General features: G+C 41.5%; 1 protein-coding gene across 2 annotated transcripts in view; it reads right to left on the reverse strand.

The window, feature by feature from the left end:
* Window positions 1-642: 642 nt before the first annotated feature.
* Window positions 643-12,391, reverse strand: part of CCDC186 (coiled-coil domain containing 186) — a 174,847-nt gene continuing 163,098 nt past the window's right edge. For both annotated transcript variants that reach the window (XM_029610454.1, XM_029610455.1), the window contains exons 16-17: window positions 7,191-7,410; window positions 643-2,882 (exon numbers count right to left, since the gene is read on the reverse strand). In XM_029610454.1, coding sequence (XP_029466314.1) covers window positions 2,808-2,882; window positions 7,191-7,410 — 295 coding nt within the window. In that variant the 3' untranslated portion in view covers window positions 643-2,807. The remainder of the gene's footprint in view (window positions 2,883-7,190; window positions 7,411-12,391) is intronic.

Raw genomic sequence — 12,391 nt, forward strand, 5'->3', positions numbered from 1 at the left:
CTCTATATCCTTACTCCCAGACTATGGTTTATGGGATAATGCAAACATCTGATGAAGTCTGCCAGCCTAATACATTTTTTAAACCACGTTTAATTGTGATGCTTTTCCCTGGATTGGATTTTGCTTTTATGTCGTTCACCAAGCACCCGCTGCATCTCTTCCTAACGTCCAGGCTTGCTGGAGCATGTAATCATACCAAGCAGACACCTTCCCACACAAAAAGGATTCAGCTGAGCTGCCCGACGAACAGCATTAAAAGCAAACTGGGCCCAGGGCTGCGTTTGTGTGAGCCTGCACATAAATACTGACAACGGAAATGCAAAGTTCTGGGTGGGAACAGGGGTGCTTTAGGAGGTTCGGTTCTGCACCGTCCAATAACAAAGCAGATGACAAAAAAAGTGCTCCTGCTAAAATGCCGTGGAAGGACGTTTCAGTCTGTCACACGCAAAATAAATAAATGGGGGAAACGTATTCATCTGAAAAGCCCCGGCTCAACCAGCGCCTGTAGTGTTTCTAATACGACCATGCTAGAGAACGTCAGCAAACCCTCAAGATAGGGAGCTTAGTCCTAGCCCGTAAATCACGGTGAAAGCTGTAAGGAAAAGAAGCTGAAAGCCATAACCATTCCCACTGCACAGTCCGATTGCACTTACCCCGTTTGCATTATTCACTACTTTTTTTTTTTCTTTGCACAAATGGAAAAACAAACACACGTCACAGGTCACACTCAACATTAAAGTAAATGTCACTTTCCAACTTAGACATTCATTATTTTTTCCAAACCAAATGCAATTTCAAATACTCGAGAACAGCAAGGACGCCTTCCACCCACACACAAACAATGGATCCCTTCGTGCTCTCTGATGTCTGCTAAAGCAAACCGTTATTCATTTACAAAAAAAGGACACAACCCAAACTGCTGGTAGAAGTGGAGGTTTCCGTTCTGCATATTCAGACTTCATGGGGCCCCTCAGCTTTGCTTTGGAAACAAAAGGCAGAAGGAATCTCAAAGTGTAACCAGGACAAGCAATATTTTTAAAACTCTTTGTTTCTTTTTTGTAGCTGTGGGTGCTGCCAAGGCCATGGTGCGTGCATCAGGCAGCCCAGCACCGTCCTCGGGGCCATTCTCCCCGCACAGACAAAGCTGTAAGGACTTTTTTTTACATTGCCCATTCTGGACACTTTTTTTGGGTGGACCCATTTCTCTCAAAGGCACAGGAGGATCACGGAAGGGCAGAGACACCCACTAATTATTCCACTTTGGCCAGCTGAAAATCAAGATTAGTTTTTAAGGGGAAATAAGAGAAACTGTGAATGATATGAAGTTCCTATCAAAGTGCAAAACCTCTCTTTTTTTTTTTTTCACTGCTACCTGGGAAACCTGCCCGAAGGGAACAGACTCCTTACATCAAGAAAGCCTCTCACTCTCAAAGCTAAGAAATGGTGGTTTAAAAAAAAGAGGCGAGCTGGTCAAATTCTTTCATTCCTTAAAACTGTGACACCCCCTCTTCTTCAGGAGAGCTTTCAGGGTGACACAAAGCTACGCTGGCCAAGGCTTAGAAAGGAAAACCAATTCAACAACAAAGACAACCTGATAAAAAAAATGTATTTAGGGCTATTTCTGGGTTTCTTTTCTCTTGTAGGATGTTTGGCTAGAAATGTAAGTGTCTGGGAAGGAACCAGAACCGTACGTTTCAAAGTCTGCGATGTTCCGGGCAACCAAGTGTGACCACGAGAGAGCATTCTAGGCCAGAGAGAGTTTAGCACAGCATACGCCGTCTGAATGGAGTTTACCCCTTGCATCACTGTTCCTCAGGTCTGTGTGCTATTAATTAGTCATCTCATTTAAACATGCTTCACAGAGATTTGCATATTTGCGAATTAGTTTTATGTACAAAGAATTAAAAAATGGGAACTTAAACTACTGACCAAACATTAAAAGGCATGCGGCAGGCGTAATTCCAGTTTTCCATGTCAAAGACATGCTTGGAACTTATCACCTCTATTATGGCACCAGGGAAAAGGGACTGTGTATGTGCAATCTTAACTGCGAAATCAATTACTACAGCCCCTTTCACTTGCTTCCCCTTCTTTCTGGCCTTTATCAAACACTGGTGGGTATGGGGTCACTTCAAAGTCTCAAAGGAACCCGCTTCAAGCTCTTTTTGGAGTCTGCAAACCTTCGCCTTTTCTCGCTTTTATTAAAATGAACCTGCCATACCCCTCAAAAAAGCCTTTGCTCTCGGAATAGCTCTTACCTGGAGAAATTTCCGCTGTCGTGGGCATATTCTGCTGCAAACGGGCTTCTCTCACACTGTTCACTCATTTACAGCAGGAGCAAACAGGAGAGCAGCGAGAGCTCAGCATGCTCAGCCTCTAAACTATGCGGACTGGGCACTGCAACAGAACCAGAAGGAAAAACTATTTTTTGCTTAAAAGGTGTGTGTACGTATGTATGTATGTATATAAATATATATATACACACACATCCACATACATCTATACATGTTTATATCTATCTATCCATATATAGTGCTGAACAGATATGATAGCACAGGTTCTGTTGGCTTAGAACATAAAAAATAAAGCAAGTATATAGCGAGGTACTTGTATGTTGTAAAAGCTTGCAGCACCTCAGAATTCTGTTTTAAGGAGTAGGTTTTTGTAAGAGGTTGAGATTCCAGGATGAAACAGGCCAGAAAGCCATATTTTGGCTGACACACTTCTCGGAGAAGAAACAGCAAGCCAGTCCATAGCACCTCCCTGGCGCTGATGAATGCTCCAACAAGGATTTTAGTTCTGCTTTGCTACATCCTCCGCTCCAGTTCACGCTGATGCTTAATAAGCCGCTCTATTTCTGTTCCTAGTGTTTGCAGATTTTCCTTCAAACCAAAGAAAAAGGGAGAAGAGAAAAAGCAAGAGTCAGCTACAGCAAAGCACAGGATAAAAATGTAACATATTTTGCTATTTGACACCAAAGTTATAGCGCCAGGGTCACTGCCCTCTATAAGTTTGTTCTATCACATGGGACTAGGTGGGCGTGAAGGTCATGGCCAAGGAGATGTAAGAGGACAGTAAGTGTACTCAATCAGTAAAAGCTACCTATCCCAGCCAAGAGCAAAAAGGAGGCAGAGCGAGTTTGTGCAGGTGGTCAAACATGTACCGCTTACAGGTGGGAGATAACATTCTGGAAATCTAAAGTCTCTCTCTTCATTCAGTCTCCTAAGCTTCTATGTTTTGGATGATAGCTTTTTATTGGACTAACTTAATTCTTCCATGACTAACTTTGGAGCATTATCCCCCCTTCACGAGGTTCCCGAGGAAACAGCGCAGTCACACTGGTTTGCAATAGTACAGAGTCAGCTGGGTCTTCGGTTGCCTGCATGTGCCATTACAGATCAGAAAGAGGGGTGGAAGGGGTTTGACAAAGGTGACGGAGTCAATCTATCCTTGATAATGGGTGAGAAAGCCAATATCCTTATTAAATCCTTTTATGTTTGCTTCTAAGTGTTTTATCACCTTAATTTCAAATGTTTTTCCTTCCTGTGTTCTCCTAAAGCTCCTGTTAAGTACCCTGATTGGGAGGCTGGGAAGGGAGTGATCACCTGCCGGGCTGTCATTCTGTTCTTCTCAGCAGGGTTTTCACATTATTGTGTTTATGAAGACTGAATCTTGTCCTTAAATTGAAACACCTACCTTCTGGGTACAAAATGTAAGTGTGTGAGTAAAAGCTGAAATAGTGTAAACCGTATAAAATAGGCTCAAATACTGCCCAATTAAAACAGCAGCATAGGAGTACACTTGTAAGTCCTTTAGTAATCCCTCATCTTTCTGACCTCAAGCAGCTCTGCACTCTGTGCTCTGTGCATGCTTCTGTACTTGTAACTGAGGAATAATATACATTTAATTGCTTTTTCTCTTCTCTGTTAACAGAGGTGTCCTGAAGTGTGGCTGTCGGCCTTTCCCAGAGATGGCTGTGCATGAGTTTGAAACCATGACATAGAAACATAGAAATGAAACATAGAAATGACGGCAGAAGACGACCAAATGGCCCATCTAGTCTGCCCAGCAAGCTTCACACATATTTTCTCTCATACTTATCTGTTTCTCTTAGCTCTTGGTTCTATTTCCCTTCCATCCCCACCTTTAATGTAGAGAGCAGTGATGGAGCTGCATCCAAGTGAAATATCTAGCTTGATTAGTTTGGGGTAGTAGCCGCCGCAATAAGCAAGCTGCACCCATGCTTATTTGTTTTACCCAGACTATGTTATTAGCCCTTATTGGTTGTTTTTCTTCTCCCCTGCCGTTGAAGCAGGGAGCTATGCTGGATATGCGTGACGTATAAGTCTTCTCCCATGCCGTTGAAGCAGAGAGCCATGCTGGATGTGCATCGAAAGTGAAGTATCAGGCCCATTTGGTTTGGGGTAGTAACCGCCGTAACAAGCCAGCTACTCCCCGCTTTGTGAGTGCGAACCCTCTTTTCTTCTCCCCTGCCGTTGAATCAGAGAACTATGCTGTATATGCATTGAAAGTGAAGTATCAGGCTTATTTGATTTGGGGTAGTAACCGCCATAACAAGCCAGCTACTCCCCTCTTTGTGAGTGTGAATCCTTTTTTCCACATTTCCTCTTGCTGTTGAAGCTTAGAGCGATGTTGGAGTCAAGCCTGTGTATGTTTATTTAATAAGGGTATTGACTCCAGGCAGTAGCCATCATTCTGGCGAGTCACCCACTCTTCATTGGCAGCCTCTTGACTTTATGGATCCACAGTGTTTATCCCATGCCCCTTTGAAGTCCTTCACAGTTCTGGTCTTCACCACATCCTCCGGAAGGGCATTCCAGGCATCCACCACCCTCTCCGTGAAGAAATACTTCCTGACATTGGTTCTTATACAAAGGGAGACCAATGCACTTTAAAAATGTTAACATTACCCATTGCCACACATTAATTAGGTGCTGTTAATGACCCATGTTAATGACATACTAATAAGTTACTAGCATTAAAGTTAGCGTGTTAAAGTGGATATTACACCTTCTAGAAGTGTAGTTAAGACTTTTGCACATTTTAAACACTTGCTTTCTATGCACTAATAAGTAATTACTTGTTTTATGTCTCATTACATCATTAGCACAGATTTTTGTGCTAAAACACTTCATGCTAATTAACATGTACTAAAAGCTCTGTAAGCACATGTAAACTAGATAAGCAGGCATTAAATGCAATGTTAGCAGGTACAACACAGGAAAAATGTTAGCACACTTTTAAGTACGTTCACCTCCTGATCAATTAATTTACCAGGGCCACATTTCTAGTTTGTTTTCAAATGAAGCAATTATCTAATTAAAACCAAAAATGCAAAAGAAAACCAGAATTTGTACAAAAGAGAAAGTCAGAAATGTGTCTGTTTCCACACAATTGATAAAAATGAAGTGACACTGTGCTCTACACTCGGAATAAAATGAGAGACCTGGATTGTAGTCTCATTTCTAGAATAATCTCATGAATAAAAAAAAGCTTCAGCTACACAGCCTAATTAAACCTAAACTCTCTTGCTCCCTTCCTACTCCATCTTGCTATATCACCCACCAGCAATGATGTATCTTTAAGGAAATGTTGACTATGTAACCTATTGAAATGTTATGATTATGTTAATACTATTATCACAGTTCCTATTTATTTTTTCTCACGCTCTCCTACTTCTGTTATTCACACTCCCTATGCGCTGGCTTTCACCCGGCCCCCTCTCTCCCTTTTCCTTCTCTGCTCCCCTTCCCCCCTCCCTGTTATATGTAATTCTTTTTCTTTTCTCCATGAGTTGATTGTAAACCGGTATGATGTGACCTACGAATATCGGTATATTAGAAGTTCATAAATAAATAAATAAATAAACAAACAAACAAAATCCTTTGAGATGTATTTCAGTTTTCTTGAAAACCTTTTTTTTTTTTTACACTTTTTTGGGTGAAACTTTGGTTACTTTTGATTAGGCAGTACATTTCAGGATTTAAAGTGCTCAGAAGGTTTATAAATGAAATGATGGTCATCAGCACATATATGAACACATCGGTTCGTCAAATATGTATCCTGTTATGCCACAGAACTCACATTTCTTCAGGAAAATAACATATTGCAATATTAGTTAATAGTTTGAAACACAAGAGAGGTAAAAATCTATTTTTTATTGAAACTACTGCTCCTTAATTCCCCAGAGACCAGATTTATAACAGCCTGCATCTATATAGCGCATCGTGGACTTCAGCCCACATGAAAATTAGCAGGAACGTGCATAGCTCCACACTGCCTACAGGAGGTGTACATGCGGACCTGTATATATTTACACTCCTCTTTCAAATACAGGTAACAGTACAACCAAAATCCCTTCCGCACATATTCTTGCACACAAAACCCCCAGGGTAATTGACCAAAAAAGCCGAATTATGCATGCAAATGCTTTTGAGAATTCCTCCCTTAATGAACAAACTTTGTGGGACTCAGGGCTGGTGCTTCCACTAGGTCGCCAACCCTTGGGGGGGGGGGGGGGGGAGGGGATGCCAAAATCGCCAGCACGAGCTCCCACTGCCGAAGACAGAGAGAGAGGCCACCAGGCAGGGACATGGGTGAGGCCATCCGCGGCCCAAGAAAAGAAAGAGAAGCCTGGGAGGGCTACGAGAGAAGCCCAGCCCGCTCGCAGCCAAAGACAGAAGACTGGAAAGGGCCATGGGTGGAGCTCAGCTCACCCGCGGCCAAAGCATGAAAAAGAGAGGCCCAGGAGGGCCCCGGGTGGAGCCCAAGCCATAAGGGAGGGCGGCAGAAGGAGCAGCGAGAGTGGACCCCATACAAATTTTAAATTAAAGAGAATAAATATCCTCAATGAATATATTTTAGATATATCTGCATGCCCTGACTCCACTGGCTGCTGCTATATCTGCTGCTATGACTCTCTATACTTTAGTCCATCCAACTCAACTGAGTAACAGCACTGTACTTTGTCATTTCCTTTGTTTAGAAATGTTCACAGTGTCCTCGTACTAGAAATCGGATGATAAACCATGCAGCCACCCATGATCTTTCTAAATGATTCAACTGTAAAGTCCGCTGAGATCCTATTTAGATAAAAATTGCTATCAGTATTAATCCCTAAAATACTTCTCTACTGAAAACGTTAACCAGAAAGACAGCAGGACACTTACCTTAAGGGTAATATTCTTTAATAGTGTGTCTTCTAACACGGCTTGCAGCTTTCTGTTTATTTCCAAAGAGAGCTCCAAAGTCAAGCCACTGTCTGCTGGGTGGGACGTGTACAAAGATGCCATGATTCCTCCACGCCTACTCAAGTGAACCTTGTTGAAATCTGAGGCCTCCGATGATAGTGTACCAGCTTCTTCTCGCAAAATGTAACTTTGAATAATTCTGTAAAAAAACAGCACAGGTAAATGATACACATCAAACAGACTGGTCTTTACTTGTCCTGGGATTTCATAGGGGGCAATACAATACAATGGAATGATCTGAAGTGGAAAACAAACAATACATAAAATATTCTGTGAGATTCAAACAAAGTGAAATACAACCTCAAAAGTGCAAGTGGAAGCACTTCTGGTTCATCTAAGTCTGAAGTAGACCAAAATGCCATGGCACAAAAAAGTTAGATTTTGTAAAAGAAAACAAAGGGGCCCTTGACAATAGTGATCATAATATGATCAAACTTTAATTAATGACTGGAAGGGGACAATAAATAAATCCATGGCTCTAGCACTACATTTTCAAAAGGAAAACTGATAAAATGAGAAACAGAAAAAACTGAAAGGTGCAGCTACAAAGGTTAAGAGTGTGCAGCAGGCGTGGACATTGCTAAAAAATACTATCTCAGAAGCACAGTCCAGATGTAGTCCACACATTAAGAAAGGTGGAAGGAAGGCCAATAGAGTGTCAGCATGTTTAAAAGATGAGGTGAAAGAGGCTATTTTAGCCAAAAGTTCTTCCTTCAAAAATCAGAAGAAGGATCCTTCTGAAGAAAATAAGAAAAAGCTTAAGCATTGGAGAAAATAAGAAAAAGCTTAAGCATTGGCAAGTTAAATGTAAAACATTGATTGATAAGACAGGCTAAGAGAGAATTTGAAAAGAAGTTGGCCATAAAAGCAAAAACTCATAATAAAAACTTTCTTAAATATATCCGAAGCAGGAAGCCTGTGAGGGAGTCGGCTGGACTGTTAATGATTGAGAGCTGGGCACTTAAGGAAGATAAGGCCATCTCGGAAAGACTAAATGAATTCTTTGCTTTGGTGTTTACTGAAGATGATGTTGGGGAGATACCTGTTCTGGAGACAGTTTTCAAGGGTGAGGATTCAGATGACCTGAACCAAATCACAGGGAACCTGGAAGATGTAGTAGGCTAGATTAACAAACTGTAGAGTAGCAAATCACCTGGACCGGATGGTATACACCCCAGGGTTCTGAAAGAACTAAAAAATGAAATTTCAGACCTATTACAAGTAATTTGTAACGTATCATTAAAATCATCCATTGTACCTGAAGACTGAAGGGTGATCAATGTAATCCCAATATTTAAAAAGGGCTCAAGAGGTGATCTGGGAACTACAGACCGGTGAGCCTGAGTTCAGTGCTGGGAAAAATCATAAAAATTATTTTAAAGAATAAAATCACAGAACATATAGACATGGTTTAATGGGACACAGCCAGCATGGATTTACCCAAAGGAAGTCTTGCCTCACAAATCTGCTATAGTTTTTTGAAGGGGTGAATTAACATTTGGATAAAGGTGAACTGGTAGATGTGATGTATTTGGATTTTCGGAAGGCATTTAACAACGTCCCTCATGAGATGCTTCTAAGAAAACTAAAAAGTTATTTGATAGGAGGCAATGTCCTTTCATGGATTACAAACTGGTTAAAAGACAGGAAACAGAGAGTAGGATTAAATGGTCAATTTTCTCAGTGGAAAAGGGTAAACAGTGGAGTGTCTCAGGGATCTGTACTTGGACCTGTGCTTTTTAATATATTTATAAATGATCTGGAAATGGATTTGATAAATGAGGATCAAATTTGCAGATGCTACAAAATTATTCAGGGTACTTAAATCACAAACGGATTGTAATAAATTACAGGACCACCTTGTGAGACTGGAAGATTGGGGGTCCATATAGCAGATGAAATATAATGTGGACAACTGCAAGGTGATGTATATAGGGAAAAATAACCCATGCTGTAGTTTCATGATGTTACCACCCAGGAAAAAGATATGGATGTCATAGTTGATATTACATTGAAATCGTTGGCTGAGTGTGCTATGGTGGTCAAAAACGCAAAGAATGTTAGGAATTATTAGGAAGGGAATGACAAACGGAGGATGTTATAAGGCCTGTGTATTGTTCCAAGGTGAGATCACACCTTGAATACTGTGTGCAATTCTGGTTGCCACATCTCAAAAAACATATAGATGCATTAGAGAAGTATTGAGAAGGGTAACCAAAATGCTAAAGGACATAGAACAGCTCCCCTATGAGGAAAGACTAAAGAGGTTGTTGCCAGCATTAGTAGCATGGGATCTATTTAATGTTTGGGTATTTTCCAGGTACTTGTGACTTGGATTGGCCACTATTGGAAACAGGATACTGGATTACATGCACCCTTGGTCTGACCCAGTATGGCATGTCTTATGTTCTTAATATTCAAAGCCATTTAGACAGATAACTCACAAGTTATTTGTCAAATATCAAGTTTATGAGTATTGAGCAACTTATCCGGCTAGAACTGAGGAAGAGGATGGGAGCTTGGAACATTTTTTGAAATTTAGAAGGGGATTGGGGGGAAGGAGGTGCACAGCCTAACAGGGTCGTTTATGAAATTTAGTGGGGGGAGAGAATTTGGCCACAGGCCTCTTTACATCTTCTTTTTTTGTTTTTATAGCCCTAGTTAATCAGATATCTTTTGAAGATATTGGTTAAGTAGCAAGTTAATTGGCCACACAAGGCTGAGTAATTAAAATAATCTAACCGGTTACCTTCCAGGTTATAAGTTAGCTGACTACATGTAGCCAGATATTCAGCAGGATGTTTAGACAGATAACTTTTCCGGTTGCTGGCTTACTGAATATGGATTTTAAAATGTTCTGGATAGTAGTTCTATCTAATATTTGGAGGAGAGGCAAGGTAAGTTGGGAAATAAGAACATGGATTCTAGATCTTGCTTTTATGTTGGGCCAGAACTTTCAGTCATCCCAAAGTGTGCATGTGCGTTGGGGTAGGAGATAATGCAGGGACTTTCTGTCAAATCATTCAGCTGGATTGGGCTGAAATGTTTGTCTCTGTTGTGGAGAGGTGGTTGATGCTGAACAGGGCACCTATCTTGGGAAGAGAGTAGTGATTGCACATAGCCTCTGTTGGGTAGGAGCTGATGATAGACTGGGCATTCTCTCTAACAAGAATTAATCTAGTGTGTCTAGATTGTCTCTGTCTCCTGATCTATTGCAGATCAACAAACTCAGCTGCGATGATGTAAATACAAAGCCTCACTTCTAGCCTTTAAAAATCAGCTTGTCAGAAACATCATGTATCCATATAAGCTGAGGTGATGCCGTATGCTAGCTTTATTCTAAGGTTTGTCAGATTTAATCTAAGTAGTGTCTGGTAAATCCCATAAATATATCTCACCTGCACCCCCCTCTCCTCCAGGGTATACATATTTAGGTCCTTCAACCTGTCCTCAAAAGTCATTTGATGGAGCCCCCCCCACCATTTTGGTCGCCCTTCTCTGGAACACCTCCATCCTGTCTCTGTCCCTTTTATGATACGGTCTCCAGAATGGAAAACAGTACTCCAGGTGAGGCCTCACTGAGGACTTGCACAAGGGATTTATCACCTCCTTTTTCTTACTGGTTTTTCCTCTCTGAGCCCAGCATTCTTCTGGCTTTAGCTATCGCCTTGTCACATTGATTTGCCATCTTCATATCGCTAGACACTATCACCCCAAGGTTCCTCTCTTGGACCTCTTTTCACCCATCATCACATACAGCTCTTTTGGATTACCACACCCCATATACATGACTCTGAACTTCTTGGCATTGAATCTCAGCTGCCATATTTTCAACCACTGTTCAAGCTTCTTTAAACCACGTCTCATTCTCTCTACTCCTTCTGGTGTGTCTACTCTGTTGTAGATCTTAGCATCATCCGTAAATAGACAAACTTTACCTTCTATCCCTTCTGTAATATCGCTCATAAAGATATTAAACAGAACCGGTCCCAACACCGAACCTTGCGGCACTCCGCTTAACACTGTTCTCTCTTCAGAGTAGGTTCCATTTACCATTACACATGGTCTTCTATCCGTCAACCAGTTTGTAATCCGTGCCACTACCTTAGTGCTCACTTCCAAGCTTCTCATTTTATTCACAAGCCTCATACGCAGAACCATATCAAAAGCTTTGCTGAAATCCAAGTAGATCACATCAAGCATTCTTCCCCGATCCAATTCTTTAGTTACCCAATCAAAAAATCAGTTTGTCTGACAGGACCTTCTCCTGGTGAATCCATGCTGCCTTGGGTCCAGCAATTCTCCTGACTGTAGATAGTTCACTATCCTTTCCTTCAGCAGTCTCCATTACTTTTCCCACCACTGGAGTGAGGCTAACCGGCCTGTAGTTTCCAGCCTTCTCTCTGCTACTGCTCTTGTGAAACGGGTACACCACCGCTCTTCTCCAATCACTTGACATCATTCCCATTTTCATTTTTAACAGATACTCTTCCTTGTGTTCCTTTTTTTGGGATCCTTTATACTTCTTGAATGCTGTTTTTTCTTTTTTGCCTTAATTGTTTCTGCCACTTACTTAGAGAACCAGATCGGTTTCTTTTTCCTCTTACTCTTCTTTACTTTCCTAACATATAGATTTGTTGCCTTTGTAATAGCTCCTTTTAAATCTAACCCACTGTTGTTCCACCTCACCTGTTTCCTCTCAGTCTTCCAGTTCTTCCTCCAGGTACATCCCCATTTTGACCAAGTCCATATTTGTGAAATTCAAAACTTGGGTCTGTGTGTGACTTTTCTGTATCCTATTTGTGATATCGAATCATATCGTCTAATGATCACTAGTGCTCAGGTGAGCCCCTACTCGAACATCAGAGACAATATCCCCATTAGTGAACACTAGATCGATGATCACACCATCCCTCGTAGGTTCCATTATCATTTGTTTGAGCAGAGCACCTTGAAGGGCATCCACTACCTCTCTACTTTTTTGTAGATTGCGCATAAGGGATGCTCTAATCCAGTGAATCTCAACCAGTGTGTTGTGTCGTGGCTCCTGGTGTCCCACTGCCCCGATTCTACTTCCCTTCTCCCTTTTTCCAGCCCCCGCGAGCCAATGGAAAGCCTCC

This window comes from Rhinatrema bivittatum, chromosome 7 (assembly GCF_901001135.1).
Source record: "Rhinatrema bivittatum chromosome 7, aRhiBiv1.1, whole genome shotgun sequence".
In the NCBI taxonomy this organism is placed as follows: domain Eukaryota; kingdom Metazoa; phylum Chordata; class Amphibia; order Gymnophiona; family Rhinatrematidae; genus Rhinatrema; species Rhinatrema bivittatum.